The 20,585-nt window shown below is 41.1% G+C and overlaps 2 protein-coding genes across 3 annotated transcripts; one reads left to right on the top strand and one right to left on the bottom strand.

The window, feature by feature from the left end:
• Positions 1-1,214: 1,214 nt before the first annotated feature.
• Positions 1,215-4,963, top strand: lhfpl5b (LHFPL tetraspan subfamily member 5b). Its single transcript, XM_084366436.1, has 3 exons — positions 1,215-1,737; positions 3,508-3,764; positions 4,819-4,963. The coding sequence occupies exons 1-2, from the start codon at positions 1,329-1,331 to the stop codon at positions 3,753-3,755; spliced, it is 657 nt and encodes a 218-aa protein (XP_084222562.1). The 5' UTR covers positions 1,215-1,328; the 3' UTR covers positions 3,756-3,764; positions 4,819-4,963.
• Positions 4,964-5,925: 962 nt separating this feature from the next.
• Positions 5,926-18,768, bottom strand: srpk1a (SRSF protein kinase 1a). Of its 2 annotated transcripts, none has more exons than XM_084367075.1 (16): positions 18,692-18,768; positions 17,988-18,042; positions 14,231-14,358; positions 13,912-14,020; positions 13,678-13,765; positions 13,315-13,402; positions 12,730-12,836; positions 11,591-11,756; positions 11,477-11,502; positions 11,124-11,349; positions 10,623-10,991; positions 10,368-10,468; positions 10,047-10,154; positions 9,838-9,907; positions 6,797-6,889; positions 5,926-6,475 (listed from the first exon to the last, which is right to left on the bottom strand). In XM_084367075.1, the coding sequence occupies exons 1-16, from the start codon at positions 18,702-18,704 to the stop codon at positions 6,291-6,293; spliced, it is 1,932 nt and encodes a 643-aa protein (XP_084223201.1). In that variant the 5' UTR covers positions 18,705-18,768; the 3' UTR covers positions 5,926-6,290. The 2 variants fall into 2 exon arrangements, with proteins under 2 accessions (XP_084223201.1, XP_084223200.1); XM_084367074.1 differs by lacking the exon at positions 6,797-6,889 and adding an exon at positions 8,625-8,717 and having other exon boundaries at positions 18,692-18,767.
• Between the last annotated feature and the right edge of the window lie 1,817 nt (positions 18,769-20,585).

Genomic DNA, 20,585 nt, shown 5'->3' with positions numbered 1-20,585 from the left:
TCTCTGCTACCCCCCACCGGCAGCTGATTGTCCCTCCTAAGCTGCAGGGAGCCGTCAGGGATCCCCTGGGGATGCGGGACAACCTCTCATCCATGAACACTTTTCTCTACATGTGGCACAGTGTCATGTCGGAGGCCCTCGGGCTCCTTGTTATGAACACTGACCGGATGATGAAGGTTACGTATGGTGACATGCTCTGTCTGCCTGCTCCTGTGATGCTCCAAACACAATACGACACAGAAAAGAAAAAACGTGCAGTGCAAGCAATGAAAACAGATGTGTTGTTGTGGATTCAAAGTAGACTGTTTTAACATAAAAACCAACCATTCAGATTGATTAATTAAAGAGTGGGGCTGCAGCAAATGAGATTCACGTTTTTTTTACCCAAAATTTAATTCTGGTGTTGAATATATTAACTTATCAGCCCACAGAGGGGCAATTAAAATGGGAACAAATGAACAGCAGTGACTGAGAGATAGAGCAGGAAAGGCTGGACTCATTAAACTCGCCAGCATTAAATAGATCTCTGTTTTGGTATGGAGCATCACAGACCAGCTGGTTTTTGGCAAACACAAGCGCACTGTGTGATGTGAAGCTGCCCACATGTGTGCAGTGTTAAGTTCTTCACATCTGCGCCATTTTTTTTTTTTTTTCATTTGTTGTTCAGTGCTCCCAAAAACCTCTGCAACACCAAATCAAAAGACAACCTATCTGTGTGAGTTATTTTTTATTTTTTTTATCAAAATAAAATCCTTACTGTGTTCCTGTCACCGGCAGTAAGTTTTCAGATAAGCAGCACAACAATAAGACTCAGCTGAACCATATTGAATTTGATCACAGGAAACCTTTATTTTTAAGCTTCTGGTGTATCAGCCGCAAACCACAGCGAGGCAGAGGCTCGCTAAATATCATATTATGACATTTAAAAATACTGGAAACAAAGAGGGACGTGCACTAAATTCAAATGACTAAACTGTGCAGTAGCTGTCGCAAAATTAACTGATGGCTACAATTCTTCATCATTAAGAGTTAGAATAACTCAACAGTCTGCTCTTCTGCATGCAACTGTCCAATGATAGTAAAGACAGCAAGTGTGAGACAGCTGTCAATCTCTGACGTCAGAGTAGCTCATTAATAAGAAAGCAGAGGGTGCTGTCCAGGGTGCTGAATCCTGAGCCTGGTCTTTCAGTGCAAAGCAGCCTCAACAGGTGTGTGTGATGTGGTGGTAGGTTTATATAGATTGTGTATTAAGACCTTTTAGAAAATGTTTCTTGACTGAAGATGGAGAACAACTAACAGCTGACAGTGTTTTCTAGAAGCCCACCAACATGGATCTGCTTCCAGCCCAGGAGGCTGCCAAAATCTACCACACCAACTACGTGAGAAACTCGCGAGCCATCGGCGTCATGTGGGCCGTGTTCACCATCTGCTTCGTCATCATCACCATGGTGGTCTTCATCCAGCCCTTCTGGATCGGGGATAGCGTGAGCACCCCGCAGGCCGGATACTTCGGCCTCTTCCACTACTGCATCGGTAACGCGCTCACCTCGGAGCTCACCTGCAAGGGCAGCGTGCTGGACTTCGCCTCCATCCCCTCCCCGGCCTTCAGGACCGCCATGTTCTTCGTGGGGACCTCCATGCTGCTGATCGTGGGCACCATGGTCTGCTTCAGCTTGTTCTTCTTCTGCAACGCGGGGAACGTCTACAAGATCTGTGCGTGGATGCAGCTGGCCTCAGGTGAGGAGGAGGAGGAGGAGGAGGGTCCATTTACTCCAGTACTATAGTACTCAAGTATTTTAATGGAGCGCTTTCATTTTATCTGAAAGTTATTCTACTGTTAAGATTATAAATGTATAAGATATGATGCATATTGATCAGTGTTGTAAGAGAGTACACAAATACTTGAGTAAAAGTGTTAAAATATTACTTTGTTCAAAGAGAAAGTCACCCAAATGAATAGTACTTGTGTACTGTCCGATATTCAGCATCTTTCTGATCATCCTGATCAGTAAAGATATATTTTTTCATCCAATTACTGATAAGATAAAAAAAAAAAAATTTAAAGCCCACAAAATGCAGTCTGCAGAATAACTAGTTTCTTAAGTTATCAAATAAATGTAGTGGAGTCAAAAGTACAACATTTACTTCCAAATGTAGTGGAGTTGAAGTATAAAGCAGCAGAAAATGGAAATGCTCAAGTAAAGTACAAGTAGGCTACTATCCCTGAGTGAATGTACTTAGTTAAATTCCATCAATGATATTGATTAAAGTGCTAAACAGCAAATAAAGTAACCTAAACAACTGAAGTGGTTGTTTATGATGATGGGACTCGTTTTAAAATGTAAAAAAAAAAAAAAAACTGTACTCCATACACATTGTTTGGTGTAATCCAAGTCTCCTGAAGCCCTTAGATCCAAACTTGATTTGAAAAGACAAATATTTTCACCCTTGATGCACGTTCGAGCTTGTGCACCCACTTCAGACGGTGGGCACGCTGGCGCTTTTAATTGAGCAGCTACAGTGAAGTTTAAAAAACGTTAAAAAAACGGTGTAAATAAGGTATTTTCAAACCAGTTTGGCGTCTCGTGGCTTCTGGAGACCTGCATTACACTGGACAAGCTGGAGCCATTTTCTGTTGTTTTTTAACGTTGTGAAACAAGTCCCCATCTACCTCAGTTGTTTAAGAGCATGCTGCAGCACTGTTTTGCTGTGAAGCTCCTTCAAGATAAAGGTTTGCAATTCATTTTTTTGTTAAGGTCAAAGGTCACACTCTGTGGCGAAACAGTAAAAGACTCCAACATTTATTCAAACCTTGTTGTTTTATTATCAGCATCTAAACATCCAAGTAAAGACCTGCGGCTTCCTTATGAACTGTCTCTGTTGACAAACCCATCCTGTCGTGAGCCGCCTTCACACCTCTCTGGTTTCAGGCGTGGTGTGTGTTTGTACTGGACGTGTTTTTCTTCACCGTGGAAGCCAATAAGGTATCTCGTTTCAAGCCAGACTCTGACACCTCTGATGGTGGATCGGTTACATGTAACAAGATCAGGTGTTGCTGTGGTGTTAACTCATCTAAACTTGCGCCTGAGGTGTAGTAAAGCCAAGGCAACTGGACATATAATAAAAGCCTGTATAAGAAGAGGTACTTGGATTCTTTACTTCAGTAAAAGTACTAGCAGTGTTGTAAAAGTACCCAAAAGTCATACTTGAGTAAAACTAAAGATATCCTGTTAAAATATTACTGCTCATAGATTTACCAGATGAAGAGCTTTTATTAACATTCAAGAACTTTCATACCAGTTCATCATGCAAACTGCACCAGAGAGCATCCTTTGCTCTGCTGCACCGTAAATATATTAAACCTTTAGCACTTTATGGAGAACATCATGCCTTATCCTGCACTGGGGGCTCAGAATAACCTCTCTAATAATTATTTATCAAAGTAAGAGCACACAAGGGGTAATTATTGCAAGGCTCTGCCATCTCTATGACTTTCTTCCCCCGCAGCCGCGCTGATGGTGATGGGCTGCATGATCTACCCGGACGGCTGGGACTCTCCGGAGGTGAAGAGGATGTGTGGCCAGAGGACGGATAAGTACAGCCTGGGGAACTGCACCGTGCGCTGGGCCTACATCCTGGCCATCATCAGCATCCTGGACGCCCTCCTCCTCGCTCTTCTGTCCTTCACCCTCGGCAACCGGCAGGATAAACTGCTGCCAGATGAATTCGAGGTAGAGGGAGGAGGTCAAGGCTAATGCAAACAGGTGAGCTGATAGGACCAGCAGGCACAACACCAGGACCCTGAAACTGAAGCAGCTAAATGGAATTCAGCCATTATTCATTTTGTTGTTGAAATTCAGGGATTTGTTACAAAACACGTTAAACATGTTAGAATTGTTAGAAAACTTGTTAAGACTGTTTACTATATAGTACTGAATTGTGGAGTTTGACTGTTTTTATCGTCATTTTTGTGTTCAAGATTTTTTTGAGGTGGGCCAGCAATCATGGCTCGATGTTGCACTGGATCCATACTTAGCATAACCCCTCCCCTTACACTCTGGCATCATAAACTCTAGATGCATCATTAGCGTCGGTGGTTCCCCCACTTGATCTCGAGTTAGGACACTGTTACAGCAGCCTTCATTTCCTCAGCTAGCTATGAGTTTGTCTTATAAAATAATCTTTCCTGGATGCCAGAATTTGCAGAGCAGCTCAGTCACTTTATTCAAATTTCCTCAGGATGATGAGTTAAAGAAGAGGTGGACTGATTTTGCTCTTAATTCTTAAACCCCAAACACCTTAAAAAAATAGAAATTGATTGAAGAATACCCCCATGGTCCATTTACTGTGTTTCAGAGCTTTTGGTGTATGCCCTTTAAAACCATAGAAACTTTATCAAAGGTAAAAGTTTTTCGAAAAGAAATACCTTAAATACCTACAGTATCGTTCTTGATTCATTCCTTTTCAACATATTTTGGTAATCATATGCTGCTACAATCAAGCTTATTTTTATTTTCAAATATTGCCCACAAAGGCTATTACCAACCCAACATGGAGGCAGCCATCTTAAATTTGGGAAACAGGAGACATTAACTGTTAATCCCCGGGTGGGTTACCAGATTGTATGCAATAGGTTTGTCAGCCAATTATTGATTTTGATGGTGTATCAAATTATACAAATGGCAGTACGATGTTAAGTTATTCAACTAGTGTACTACTAAGCAGTATTACCGAGTTGGGTAAAAGTCAGTGAAGACCCATTGTCGTAAATCCATTAAATAAAACATATACTTAACGAGTGTTGTTCCTCTTCTCCAGATAAGCCCTGATGAACGCACACCTTCAGGACCACAGTGTGATACAGATGAACAAACATCCAGAGATGTCTTCATGTAGTTTAGGTCAAACTGTTCACCTAACTTGCCTTTATGTTTTCTGCTGTTTTTAATTACTTTTGGTTAATTTGAATTTAGCAGTCCTTTACCGCTTCACAGACCTGATGAGAACTGTAGACTTTTTGTATTCTGTACTTCATGTCAAATACATAATAAAGTCAGAAAAACAAGTTCGACACAGTCACTTTGTGTTGTATGAACATCTGTTTTATTGTATGGTGCGTTGTACAGTTTTGTAAATTGACAGTTCACATATAGTCTATGTTCCTGAATCTGACACTGATGTGAATTTGTTTTTATCTAGGCCTCAACAGATACATGGGTTACTCTGATATGATCAATTTGGGACACCATTACATAACATCAGATCTCACCATCTCTAATGGTAAAAACAGTGACATTATTGAACAGTTGGCCATACATACAACTGAGCTCGAACACATCTTCCATACGCTTTATTAAAACACAGCTACCCAGCTAAATAATTTTAGCTAAGATATAAGATTTGTTAAAAACTGTACATAACTGTAATATACATAAAGGCAAACTCTTTGGTACAGATATATACAGTTTATTTTCACTTTTTTTTCCTTTAAATTGGGCTTCTTCACGTGTCGTCTTGTTGAAACCTAGAACACTATATTCCTGAATTGTAATATGAGAATACCAGCCTCCCATGAGAATGAAAGATCTCATTTATTATAATTAAGTAACCACGCTAGATACCAGGAGACAACGGATTTGTTATGGCTAAATAATGATCTAAATTATCAGACAGTGGATGTCTCCGTAAGAAACTAGAGTCTGTCTGTAGAAATGCTATTACCACAGTCAGTGTAAATGTCAGCCCAGTGTGCAACTTCCTACGCCTACTTTACAAATACAAAATATATACCTTACATGTGTAATAGAAGATCAACTAATTCTTTAAAAAAAAAAACAACACAGCACTAATGAAAATGTACGAGAAAAGAAGTGATAGCGAGTCCTTTTTAAGGGGACAGAAATGACCAATAAAGGCTACATATCCTTGATTTGTTTGGGTTTTAGTGCAGGAGTGTAACAAACAAGGATGAGTCACTAGCAGTACAATAACAGGTTTGCTTCGATGGGTGGGTGAACGGAGCACAGCAGTTGGAGCCAACATGACCACAAAGTAATATAATCCACTGGATTCCCGACGTCATCACACCGAGAGAAGAACCAACAAATACAAAGCAAAACGTACACAGAAGCATTAGCTCAATAACAAGAACATAGGAAATCCAAAACGACATAAACAAAAAAAGAGAAATAAATATTCATCTGATATGCCCAAACTGGAAAAGTGATCTGTTGCAGTCTCTGGAGAGAGTGGGAAGGAAGGGAGGGAGGTGCAATGAGTGTAGGTCTCCACTAGAGGGAGAGCCAGGGGTGGCGCAGGCACTCTGCGGCCGTGGCTCTTTTCTCTGGGATCAGCTCCAGCATGGGAATAAGGAAGTCGGCGAAGCACTCGGCTTCTTCGCGGGGCCACTCGTACTTGTCAATCAGCACCTCCAGCAGGCCCCACGGCTTCAGCTTGGTGATGTGTTTCAAATCACCTGCAGACGGCCAGACAGACAACGCTGTGTCAGAGAACTACAACTTCATTGAGTGAATTCCCTACAACAAGGAAGTTCAGTCTACAGGACATATTCAAATATCTAGATATGAGCACTACCTGTTCATATATTTCTAAATGACATTTAACAAAAATTATAGTAATATCTTATGTTGGTTTATTGTAATAAATTATACAAGTTTATGTGGAGGAAAAAGAAGATTTTCACATTTTTAACAGATATGAGAAAATAGTGAAGTGGCTCTTGGGCTGATCTTAACAGACAGAAAACCTTCTCTCATCATAACACTGACACTTTTACCTTTCTTGGTGAAAAAATCCTTGGAATATTTGCCGCTCATTATGAGTTTGCGTGGGACAGTCCCCAGCAGCTCAATGATCAGCGCTATATGGTCTATGTGGCAGACGGTGGCAAGAGGAGAGGGGAAGACAGACAAAACAAACAACAGATTTATCAGACATTGTCCCAGTCACAGGCCCACTCTGGGTGTGGAGAGCTGAGGAAGAGAGAGGTCAGACTGACAGCACACCCACTTGGGTCCGATCGTTGTTGTGTTTTGGGGTACAGACCTTTAGTTGGATCAAACATGGCCACCAGACATTATAAAGGCCCTTAAACTTTATCCAGCACCAGATCAGCAAAATACTCTGTGCTCAGCCTTTTACTGACAGGCATTTTCATTTAATTTAATGTAAGCTACAGTAGGGTTTTATGACATTTCACCACCTGCAACTAAAGGTATCAAATCTATCTCAAACTCACTGATCTTTGACCAATGAAGATATTTATTCAAACACATTTTTTTAATCATGTTTATAAACCTAAAAAAGCCAGCTTCTTCCTCATTCGTGTGAACCACTGGCTGTATATAAAGATGGATTACGTGACGGCTCCCCAAAAGTGAAGCCAAACACATCACAATCGCCCCCTGGTGGCTGGATGCAGTAAAGATCATACATCCCTCTGAACAGATGGTACTTAAGATGGCAAAACTAAAAACTCAAAATACATGTAGAATACATTTTTCCCAGGACTTTCCTGTCATTTAAGGCAGTTCTTATTACGCTAATGTATGTGTAAACGTTCATTTCTCTGATGTTTGGTTTTAATTAGTTATTTGATCTTATTCATTTTTATATACGATTTCATATATATTATTCATACATGTCAAATATGATCATGGAGGATGTTTTCTTGACACTTGACTATATCAACAAATAAACAATATAAAAAGAAATTACTACACTAATCCATTACAAAGGTTACGTTCTCGGGACTCTGTCCATAGGTAATGGCAGCAGGGTGGTTTTGCTGCAGCTCTTCCCTAATTATAACATTTATATGCACTGTATATGTATATGTATCATAACAATTACCTCCTCGTGTTTGTATGCCTCTGCACACCGTTAAAGTTGTTGTTGAGTTATGGCGTTTGACCTTTTGAATAGAAATGTCATCGCTTAATCATTGTATCCTATTAGATATTTGGGTCAAATTTAGTTTGAATTGTTGAGTAATGGACAAAAATGTGTTTTGTGAGGTAAGTGTGACCCTGACCTTTGACCACCAAAGTCTATTCAATTTATCCTTGAGGCCAAGTGGACATCTGTACCAAATTTTAAGTCATTGCCTCAATGTGTTTCTGAGATATTGCGTTCCTACTGCAGGTTGGAGGGACGGACAACCTGAAAACATAATCGGCAGCACAGAGGAATAAACATTTCTCTAGTGTCTTTTTCTGTGATCTTTTAATTCTATTAAATTCAGTTAAAAGAGTTTTAAAAACGGAACATCGCTGTGACTGACCTTACTTTACTTGACTTTTAAAAAGTTATGAGAATTAAATTGATCCCTGTAGGGCCATTGCAGGGTTCAATCAAGTATCAAAAGTCTAGCCAAGTCCTCTGGCTACATCTGAAGAGGTCCTGAATGTACTGCTGCCAGACAATCTTTGGCAGAACCACTGACACCTGAATCAATACCTGATGGCTCTGTTCAAACAAACATTCATTTAATGGTCTGTATTCATAATTTTGCCCAGTAGACCTGAATGTGCTGTCAGGATCCTTCCCCCTTCACCTGCCGTCCACTGCTCCCAGAGCGAGCCACAGACAGAGGGGTGGCGTACCTCTCTTGGTGAAGTATTCCTGTGAGTATTTCCCACTCAGAGCATAGTGACGAGGGATTTTACCGAGCAACTCAATCATGAGAGCAAGATGGTCTGGAAATGAGGCACATCAGAGGAGGAGAGGGAGGACAGAGAGTCAGTGGGTAACAGTTTGGAGTGAGGAGGAGATGGGAGAGAGATGGCAAACAGTCATGTCGAACAATGGATGATGATGATGATGATGATGACAGCCTCGTATGAGAAGAAGCACATGTATCAGCAGTCTATACTATTTCTTCACATCAACATTAAAACATTTTAACACATAGAGGCCATTCACTTTGAAATAGGAAAACAAACCCTGAAGACTGAAGATAAGGCTTTAAGTACAGCCAACAAGGCCACTTGCATTTAAACTTGTACAGCAGATTGTGATGAGTGATTAGTCAAATTAAATGGAAGGACAGTCTCATAACAGAGAAAGGTGTGGAAAAATGTTAAGCAACAGACTCATAAGTTCATGTACTGTAAGTGAAAAAGCTGCGGGGCATGTGCCAATTAACTGAAGGTTGAGTCCAAGCACATACCTGACATGCTGCAACAGAAACAAGTCAGTGCAGAAAGCTAAGCAGCAAGCCAACATGAACATACAGAAAGCATATGGAGGCGAACAAGGAAACAAGGAGCGGGAGTGAGGAAGAGATCAAGAGAAGAGTGATGAGTGAGGAAATGAAAGATGGCCCCGTCTCCAGTGCGGAAAAAAAATGTGGTTTTGAGGTGTTAGAGAGGAAATAAACACAGGAATGTTGGTACTCATCATCACATGATTCACATTTCCATATCCTCTTAATCTGAGAGCATTTAAAAATCACTGTAATGGAGTACCTCACTTAACTGTGAAAAATTAAGCAAAGTGCACTCCAACTTATTGTGTAAACGGCACAATAACTTGGAGTGAAGGTCACAACTTGCCATGCTTACTGTGAAACTCTTACAACATTTTTAATAATTCACAATGGCAGTAAAACACCAATGAGGGCAAATATATCAAGAAAAATGTCATGAAGCTTTTCACAGAAGCAAGAACTGTTAACAGTTACCACTAATGCTAAAAGCCTCTTACCAGTGTAGAAGTTCAAACATACTTCTAAATATAGCACTTATTATTAATGCTGTGCACTTCGATAACTGGATAAAACAGAGAATAGACAGGAAGAGGAAGTCCCAGCAATACCTTCATCCCTGGAATAATCCTCCCCAGAATGTGGTTCAAACAAGTAGTCCCCTGTGACAAGCTCAAAGGCCTGCAGAGACAACACAATCATAATAAACACAGGAAAGAACACATTTACTACCTCCCACTTATTCTTACAAGATACATTAGACCATGATTTTTTTCACAATTTTGTATACAGTGCAATAGCCATCACTGCAATCTCTTACCATGCAGGCTGTGCTCCAGATATCAGCCGGTGTGCTGTATCCAGCACCAATAAGCACCTCTAAGGACCGGTACTGCCGTGTCTGGATGTCTTCTGTAAAGTGCTTGTGCTGAGAGAGGGAGACAGAAGAGAAAAAAACAGATTCCACAACCTGTGTAAGTAACAGAGTCTGCAGATTGATGAGAGAATAATTAGAAGTATCAGTACAACAAATCCAACAAGTGGCTGGAAGATTAGAGTATTTCTATTTTGGTAGCTTGATGACAGTGGAAGGCTTCGTCCCTAATCAGGAAATCCCTCAGATCATTAGTAGGACACTCACCACCCAGCAGGCATTTCCCAAGTCTGCGATCTTGACCTTGATCTGGTCTGCATTGACTGGCTCAAGGGGGTTAACTAGCAGGGACCCTGCTGTTAGCTTGCCTACATCAGAGAAGAGAGAAAGAGACGGAAAGATAAGGATGGGAGATACTAACAGTCAAAATAAAGTCTGAGACTTCATTAAGGCAGCCCAGTCAGAGCAAACAGCTCCTTCAAAACCTCTTTGCACTAAGATGTGGTGATTTGGCTGACTGACCATTTCCCAGGCTTTCCTCAGTTCTATATGGACAGTCCTCCTGCAAAATGCTGTGCTCCAGCTCTCCCTCCTCCAGCCCAGCATGTTGGTATCTCTCAGTGACTCCACTGCTGTGACCCGCCCTGCCTTTAGTCTCAGTGTCCAACTCCTTGAGATCTGGAGAGTCCGCACCATTGCAGACCGGGTGAACAGAATCCTTGAGCTGCTCCTCCTGGCTGGCACATTTCTCAGAGGGCTCTGCGTTTCCGTTGTGTTGGTCTTCGTCCCTCCATGGAGGCTGTCTCTGGTCCACCTCCACATGGCCATTGCAGTTCACCTCTGATAGCCCTTCTGGTCCCACCCGCATGAGATCGGCACTGATGCTGCTCTCTGAAAATAACCGGTCAAAGACAGATGAGTCTGTCTGAATGACTCATACCAGGATTTTATTTCTGTCTTACAACAATGACAGAGCTTAAACCAACCGCAATATAATTGTAAGGTGTGACACTGGCTTCTTACCTTCTATTTCCTCATTCTCTAGCTCCCGAAGAGACACCTGTCTGAGTGGAGCGCAGGCCCGTCCCTTAGGACTCTGTGGGTCCTCCTCGTCATCGTCTTCCTCCTCTCGTGTCTCTGTAGTCTTTTCCATCTCCTCCAGGTCCATGATGCACTTTTCCAGCAGCTCTGCCTGACGCTTCTGCTTCTTTTTTATCTTCTTCTTCTTGTTCTTTGACATTTTTACCGCCTGTATGATTAGAAGAAATAAAATGGCTCTCATGGATAGCAGCTTAATTGTAGGTAGATGATTGTTATACAGAGCATATGGAAGGCTGATGTCCTATGTAAAAAGGGAAGTAAGAAATGTGTTGTACCTGTTTTGGAGCTGGTGCTGTGCTTACTGAAAAGAGAATATCAGATGAGTACAAACTGTTACCAAACTGTGCTCATGAATGTTCATGACATGACCGTGTGTGTGTGTCTCATACTTGCTGAACCGGAGGGAGGAGGTGCCCCAGCCCTCTGCCACTCTGTGGCTTCAGCTGCGAGCTTCCGTACATACGACTCATCAACACTCATGAGGATATTCTCCGGCTTGATGTCTGTGTGGATAATCTCACACTTTGTGTGCAGGTAGTCAAGGCCTTGGAGTACCTGTGAAATGAATTAAATGAATGGAGAATGACTACACTGATTGTAAAAGTTAAACTGTATATTTGGAAATAAACACAGGCAGGCCAATTGGGTTTTTTTGTGCATTCTAAAGTATGCATGTTTCAGTGTCAAAAATGCTGCTTTCAAACTAGGTTCCCTAATGTAGCTTTCTGCCTGATGACGTTGCTCCAAAATAAACCTCCAAGCCGGCCTAATGTGCCTCTCCTCCTCATGATTGAGAGCTGCAGGTCTGTGCGTACACACACAGACACACATTCAAGAGCTGGCCACACACAGCTGACAGGATGAAGCGCGTGCTTCAGCTGTATAAAATACAATCAGACAATGCAGCGGCACCTCTCCCACAGGACTGTTTTTGTGCTTTAGAACATAGCCACTGTAAAACAATCAGAACATAACATTTTACATTTTTCTGATTCACTGCTTTGAGCGTGCTAATGCCACTCCCTCTCTTCATTCACTCTGCAGCTCACTCAACTACTTCTGTCAGACTTTCTTGTTGTCCCTTGTTGAGCGGCGGAGTAGATGCCAACTTTGAACAGTGTTTTTACAAACAACAACTCACAAATCCTGCATATCTCTACATGAAGGTTTGGTAATAATAAAATAGCACCAATTTCCTCCTCCAAGCTCAGATTTTCCAACACTTTTGTTACCCTCCATGCCGACACTGTCATTAATAATTTGTTTTCGTTATTAATTCCATCTTGAAAAAAGCCCTTCAGTTCATCACTCCATCTGTTATGTTGTATGATAACATCACAAGGCTTGGTTTATTCTCTCGCAATTTATACAGTCGGTACAATCATCAGAAAATGCTCCACCCTGACTTGTTTCCACCCGTCACACAGCCTGGAGGCTACCTGGCTGTTATAAATTACTGGAAGCTAAAACTGAAACTTCATCACAAGTCACCAGCAAACAAAAGGCGACACTGAGGGTCTTGTGTTACCTGTCTTACGATGCTCTTGACACACGGCAGGGGCAGCCCTTGGTAATTTGACTTTATGATCCACTTTAGTAAGTGATGGCCCAACACCTCAAACACCATGCAGACATCTGAAGACCACAGCAGTTAAGATATTAACAATTTTAACAAGTGAAAACCAATTAAAGGAAAACCAGTTACTGAACACGATGAAGCTCTGTGGTCATTTACCTAGATGAGGAGTAGCCTTATTATTTATACTGAAAAGAGAGCAGGTCAGAGGAGTGCAAACACTGCAGTGTTGTTTGGGAGTCTCACATTACAGCTACAGCAATCCCTGTGGCATTCAGAGGATCTTACTCAGCCAAAGTGTTGTGATAGGTGGACACACACGGTTCCAGTTTGAACAGCCATCACCTGTTGTTTACTTTGTTACTTGCATAGTGCTTTCCAGCTAAATTTGACACCAGAGGAAAGAATGATTCTTTCCCTGACAAAGTATTTTCCTTAGCAGGCTTTGGTCTTTCCAGTAGGAGGGGATTAAACAGACCAAATCAGAGTCATAAAAAAGTCCAAGAAGCATTTGAAATATCTGGCTGTAAAGGATACGAGTTCCATTAACACCAGAGATCTTGAAGTCGTCTAGCAGCTGGACCACCATCTCCCGGTTGGGATCATTGGGGTCTGAGTTTCTTACCTGGGGACAAGGAAAAGAACAACACAATCGGAAACAATCACAACTTACACTTACTAATGTAAGGCTGGACCAATACAGGTTTCGCACATATGTCTCTATGTAAAGTCAGCAGTGTTTTGCATTATAAGCAGTGTCAATGATGTCCTTGAATGATATGCATTATCATGAACTATGATTGATATGTCATCAGCACATATTTGTGCACATTTCATGATGTTACAATTCATGTTATTCCAACTCACAAAACCTACTTTGTGCATTTTACAGTTACTTACAGATCTGAGGAGTTTGATCTCATCCACCGCCGTCTCCGTGTAGTGCTCCGCACTCTTCACCACCTTCATTGCAACAAACCTCTTCACCCTGCAACCACAGAGCAAGTGACGTTCGCTAACAGGAAGCATTGTATAAAGGTCCTACCACAACAGACTCACAGTGAGAAACTACTGAACCCAAACTCAAAAACAAAAACAGTGCAGTGAGAATATGCAGGTAAGTTATTCTCGTACTGGATGTCCCAGGCGAGCCACACAGTGGAGAAGTGTCCCCAGCCCAGTTTCCGGATAACATGGTATTTTCCATTATAAAGATCTCCTACTTTCACATGGTGGTAGCCACCTGGATGTGCAGAAATGCATATTGATAAGACAACATGTACACACAGTCAGCCAGAATTGATTACAACATAACTAAGGTATTTAATTTTTATTTAATGCAAACCAAACAAATGCTTTAATCAAGTGTTTGATCTGGTTAGTCACAATACCTGCGTTATACTGTGCATGATACATGACACATGTGCAACATACTAAGTAAGATGAGACTCACCTTTGCAGTAGTCATGAGGGTCCTCCTGCTCCTCATCATCAGAGCCGAGAATCTCCTCAGCCTCCTCTGGTTCCTGAGGCGACGCTTCTGCCTGGGGTGGCTGTCGGGCTCTGGGATTGACCGGCTGCCTGATGGACAAACACATGCACACCAACCATCACAGACTTCATCAGGAACAAAGCCATCTTTCTTGAGTACCGACGTCCTTTAAGTACTTACTGTCACAGAACCTCTTACCAAAAGCCTGTCTTTTAGTCATTTAGATGCCAAATATTTCACAAAAGGAATTAGAGCTGGTCAACACTTAACTTCATTAGCCTCCATCCAATACATTTAACTACACCCAAATCCTGCTTAATGCATCACAGGTAACCCTGTGTCTTGTTCCCAAGACAAAACAATAGAGCAGTAGTTGGCATTATTCTCACAGGACAGCCATGACCTTTAAACCTGTGACAGGTTGTAAATTTGAATCACGTCACCTGGGAATGACATCATGAGCTTTTGTGCAACTGCCATCATGTGTCTTGGTTTGGCTTGATGACACCAAAGAGATAATAAAGTATCTGTCCTGGTGATTGAATATAAGCCAAACTTTTAATTTAAACTGATGGTAAACACCATAGAGAATGTTAATGTCATAATTTTAATTGGCTAATGTGAAGTTAAAATCAACCATGCCCATTTTTAATTGCTCTGTATCTGCTATAAACAAATGAACAATAACAAAAAAGAAAGCATTTTACCCATCGACAGAGACTGCATGTGAGCAATGCAGACAAATATACCATGAGTTTAGAAAAGTGGATCACGCCTATTAGGTGCCTCTGATGACTCAAAACTGCATTTAAACTTCTAGATTTTGTTCATGCTGGTGATGAAGAGAAGCAGCCAAACCCACATCCAACTCTAACTGCCACAGCAGATCCTCGCTGACACTCCTGCTTCTACGGATCTCACACAATACAGAATATCGCAAACATTCAAAGATATCTGTGTTGCAGGTTATATTTTCTTAATGCACAGCTATTTAGCTGTCAACACATGTCTGAACAAGAACAGATTTATGAATTTTTCCTACTTTAGGTTATAAGCATGCACTGTGAAACTGTATTATTTAGGAAAATATAAAACATTGCTGATTCAGGACATCAGTACTCTGAACCCTGATCAGGGTCAAGAAAACTGCAGCTGCATTAACGAGGAAAGAATATATGCATCATCATCAAGAAAAAGATAAGGGAACAAGCCTGTTTGCTACTCATATCCTGCAATTAGAAAACGCAATTATTTTCTCATTATGCAGGGTTTTCAGATGGAAGAGACAAAGTACATCTAAAGTAGGGGTGAAATTCTCTGGGCACCTCCCGATTCCATTTCGGTGGCTACAATACTATTGTATAACGTTAACTGATCTTGATGCAAAATAAATCAAAATAAAACAGATAAAAATATCAATAAGTAGCCTTGCTTGAATGTAAACATGGCATCCATCACGTTTCAGGTCTTACAAAACTGTTATAGGCGATCACAATGTTTTTTTGCAGATGACTACTACAGACAAAAAAGCTACCAATATATAAAAGCAGGCATCCTGAACAACAATAAGGGTTGTGTACAATTTGAATATATAAAAACAATTCATAAGGGGATATACCAGCATTATATGGGTTGTACAGTATGGTTTAAAAAAATCATATTGCAATAATTTTGACAGATATGGCAATTGCGATATAATTCACTATTAGTGGGAATGATCATCACAGTTTTTTCATTCCAATTTTCATTTTCACTGAAAAAATCTTTAATATCATGATGATGTGACATTTGTTGGAGTCTGTATCGAACAAACTTGATTTCTTACATCTGGACAACAAGATTTGTGGGCCAGGGCATCTCTATAGCAGTCTCTACAGTGCTTCATAAAAATGCAGTTTTCGGTCACACATCATACCTTTTATCAGCTTCTTGTGATTAAGATATTGTAATTTCAATTAATTTTTAATTAACTGTGAAGCCTACTTTAAATTTTAATGAGATTAATCTCCCATTTGAGGGTTTTTTTGGGTTGGTTTTTTTTTTTTTTAAATCATACAAATCTTTAAATGTGAGTTTAAAAAATTGCCTAAGCACACACAAGGGGACTTCTGACAATTGATCAAGCTTTCCACTTCAGGACATCTCAGATCACAGAACATATTCAGTCATTGTACATATTATTAGAAAAATATTACGTTGGCATGTGAGTACTTTGTGTATATACTGTATGTGTAACATCCTATAATCTGTGTTTGCCAACAGTTCAGCTTCTAATATTAACTTGAAAGCCAAACAGCCTGATGTGACTTCCTCCACAGAGGAGATTAAGGCTGCTCATCACCATGGGAGCCAAGAGAGCCAAGATCACATTCAAATAAATTCCTAAACTGGTCTGTAGCATCTCACAAATGGGCTGCTGGTTTCCACATAATCTGCAACCCACTTATTCATGCTTGACATGGTTAGTTGAAGCAGAGAGGCTTTGGAGCGTGTTTGTGCACCGACGACAGAACAAAAAGGCTGCAATTAATTACAGAATCATTTTGACTGGATTTTGTCTTTCTTGTGATGCTTTTCCCTTTAAAATACATTCATTACTGTTGCATTTCTGCAATTATTGTAATTACTAACATTATTTTAGGGACCGCCCAGAATTGATGTGAATAATGAATCTTCTCAATATTCATACTAAGCACTTCATTCAACAGCGAGGAAGGGAATATCATTATTTAAATGTGGAGCCAGACACAACTCAAATTAGTCATCTTTTCTCTGATTCCGGGTGGGTGGGTGCTCCTGTATTTTGCTGGTGCAAATCACGTTAAGGTGTGAAGGCAACTGTGCGTGCAATACTAAGATTGTTCTGATGTATATTTTCCCTTAGTGGCTTTCACTAAACCGCGACTGACAACCAATTCCTGTGTCCTCAAGATGACTGAGAGTGCCGTCTATACATATGGTGCTCAGAATGCAAGGATGACTGTGGCATGCAACGGTACTGTTAAAGTTATATTTAGTTTCTTAGTGTCATACGATTCCTATGCATAATGTACATGCCAGTTTCAGAGGTGAGTATCTGCAATAGTGCCGTTTTCAGCTAAACACCATGCTTCGGTGGGCTGATGTGGGCTTCTTCATTCTCTGGTTTTAAATATAGCACAGGCCGTTATGTAACACTCCGGAGGATGCCACTGATGGCATGATTAGTAGATTGTTAGGTACACGAAAACAATCAGTATTTGAGATCAACCTTGCATGGTCTATTTTGAGCACCAAATGCTGCATTATCTTAATGCAATCATTCATAAACTATTCTGATAGTAGCACATAGCCATCGGGTGGTGTATTTCAGGCACTGCATGCTGCACATTCTATACGCACAGCTTACAACTTACATCCTATTAAAATAACTGCTCAAATGAATAATGCTGGTGGCCTCACTTGAACCCCTATGAAAACCAACCCACAGCCTTCAATCTCATGATGCTTTTGACATATGGTCATATCAGTCTTCTTTATCTTTGGATCATGCACAGACCAAAATAAACGTATGAGTGCGAGCATGCAGTCAAGGACCGTGCGTCATTCTCACATTTAATGTACGGACAGCACATGTTTCAGACTGCAACAAACAACCACCTCTGACTGGGCACAGCTGACAAAATACATGCATGGGGGGGTGGCAGATACGACATGAGGAGACGGGACAGAGACTCACTTCTTGCTGGTCTTCTTTGCTTTCGCCCTCTTCTTCCTCGCCTGGAGTGCCAGAACTGCCAGAAGAAACCAGACCAATTATTAAGCTATTGTCTGTTAGCCGTTTGTTGTCTAGCTGACACTCAAAGACAGATACAAAAAAAGGATGACACAGTCTGAGGTAAAGGATACAACTGCCTCACCCTACAGCTGGGAAACTCGCTCAGTATGCCGCATACTACAGTATATAATATGTTCTATAAATATCTAAATCAGTATTGCAGTGCATCTGTCGGTCTGTCAGACACCCAGCTTGTTACTGGAAGCCATCTAACGTTAACTAACATCACTTAGCTACCAACCTGGTAACCGTTCTTCTACCAGACTAACGACTGTGATATCATTTGAGACACTCTGGTGGCTGGTTGGTCGGTTAAAACAGTAACTAGCCAATGTTAATGTTGCCGGTGTAAAATTGAGAGAGCTAGACAGCTAAACGCAGCTACATAATCCTGACATGTCCCATTGAAGCTAAAGCTAATGTCTAGAGAGCTAACGTAGCTCAACAGTGCGTGACAGACGCGTTCAATTAAAGCACCATCTGAATGTCTGCAGCTCGGCTAAACTTCACATTTGCGGCTGCGGAGGAACATCAATAGCAGTGTCGACACGCACACGGGCTAATATTACCCGTGCGGTGTGCGGCGTGTCGGTGTGAAGATTTACCTTTTCTCTCCATGTTGGCTGGATTCGTAGCCTAGCCGTTAGCTACACCACCAGTGATCGAATGTTCCACGCATGCGCACTGGTTCGTTTTGCTCAAGGGGAGCTTCCCCAGCGATGCCTCCACCTGGGCTTCAAACCAGTCACTTCTTTATGATTTCTTTACTACAGTGGAGCTGCAGGGAAGCAAAGACAATGAACGGCCTGTTATAAGGAAGTATTTCAAATGTTAGTGATGATGCGATGGCCAACACATTTTTTTTAACCCTTTATTTACTTCTACTGTATGACACACAATGTCATGCATATGTCCATCCAGCAACACTGGCAGGTAGCTGCACAGTGTCAAATGATCTGCCTGATGGCAAATGAGGTGATTAAATGGTTTGAGCACATATCACATCATTATACAAAAGAAAATCCAGTCGATATTGACAGTGGTGCGCAAAGAAATAGTAGTCGGCAGGGGCAAATTCTCTAAAGGCCCCCACCATCATCACAAGCCATTAGCAACAGCAGGTTGCATACTACAGCCTTACTGACACTGAATTTTTGAGGCTGTTTTTCTGACATAAAAGCATTAGAAGCAATTTTATATATGTCATGTATAATGACTTTGTTTATATTTGGCGGACCCTGCCACCTTTCTAGCTTCAAACAGTGTTCTGGGAACTTGTCTTTTTCCCTTCTGATAACAGTTTGTTTATTCAGTTATTCTTCTTCTCCTAAAAACTACATGGTTAGGGTTAGGGTTAGGGTTTAAACTTTGTTAATAAAAAGCTGTGATCAAAGTATGTATATATTATGATTGGGCAATATATCGATATTTCTTTATCATGACATGAGACTAAAGATCGTCTTAGATGGTTATATCATGTTATGGCATAAGTGTTGCCTTCTCCTGGTTTTAAAGGCTGCATCTTTCCATCCAGGGGGTCAGTGTGGACATTGTGGAGTCCACATTGATAATAAACTGGACTGGGTTAAGAACACAAATGCCCTCTACAGGAAGGGACAGAGTCGTCTTTATTTTCTGAGACGACTGAGGTCATTCAACATCTGCCGGACTATGTTCAGGAATCAGGATGTTTTATGAGTCTGTGGTGGCCAGTGCTATACTCTATGCTGTTGTGTGCTGGGGCAGCAGGCTGAGGGTAGCGGACACCAAAAGGTTGAACAGACTGATCCGCAAGGCCAGTGACGTTGTGGGAGTGGAGCTGGACTCTCTGACGGTGGTGTCAGAGAGGAGGATGCTGTCCAAGTTACATGTTATCTTGGACAATGGCTCTCATCCACTCCATGACATGGTGGTCAGCCTCAGGAGTACATTCAGCACTAGACTGATCCCACCAAGATGCACCACAGAGCGCCACAGGAAATCATTCCTGCCTGTGGCCATCAAACTGTTTAATTCCTCGCTCTGAGTGAGGCATTATTATTTCAAAATACCAAGATATATATTGTGTATTGCAATATAGTCTAAAAACAATCACCCAGCCCTAGTATATATGAGGGATATTTTGAAAAATTAAAAAACAATCTTGACACAAGCCATTATAAAGCACTATTATTAACTGACCTTAAAAGCATAATTTTGGCATCTCTGCACTGTAATCTATTGCAACTTTTTGGCTGACATGTGTCAAAGCGATATACAAGTTAACTCACCTAAAATCAGGGTTTTGGTCTATAATCCATGGCAGGGTTTTAATTCAGCATTATGTCAGTGTCTTATGTTACAAATAGGAATTTGACACTGGCAACTGACAATGTAGCACTTGAGAAACATTAGTAAAAGTAATATTGATTTTCTATTCCCTTATCCTCAGAACAAGAGCTTTTATTCATATATATTGAATTCTATTTCATAGCTTTTCTGTCTCGTTCAAGAACACTT

The sequence above is a fragment of the Pagrus pagrus genome (assembly GCF_965226575.1).
Source record: "Pagrus pagrus genome assembly, chromosome: 11".
Classification (NCBI taxonomy): domain Eukaryota; kingdom Metazoa; phylum Chordata; class Actinopteri; order Spariformes; family Sparidae; genus Pagrus; species Pagrus pagrus.
This window is presented reverse-complemented; position numbering and strand designations above follow the sequence as displayed.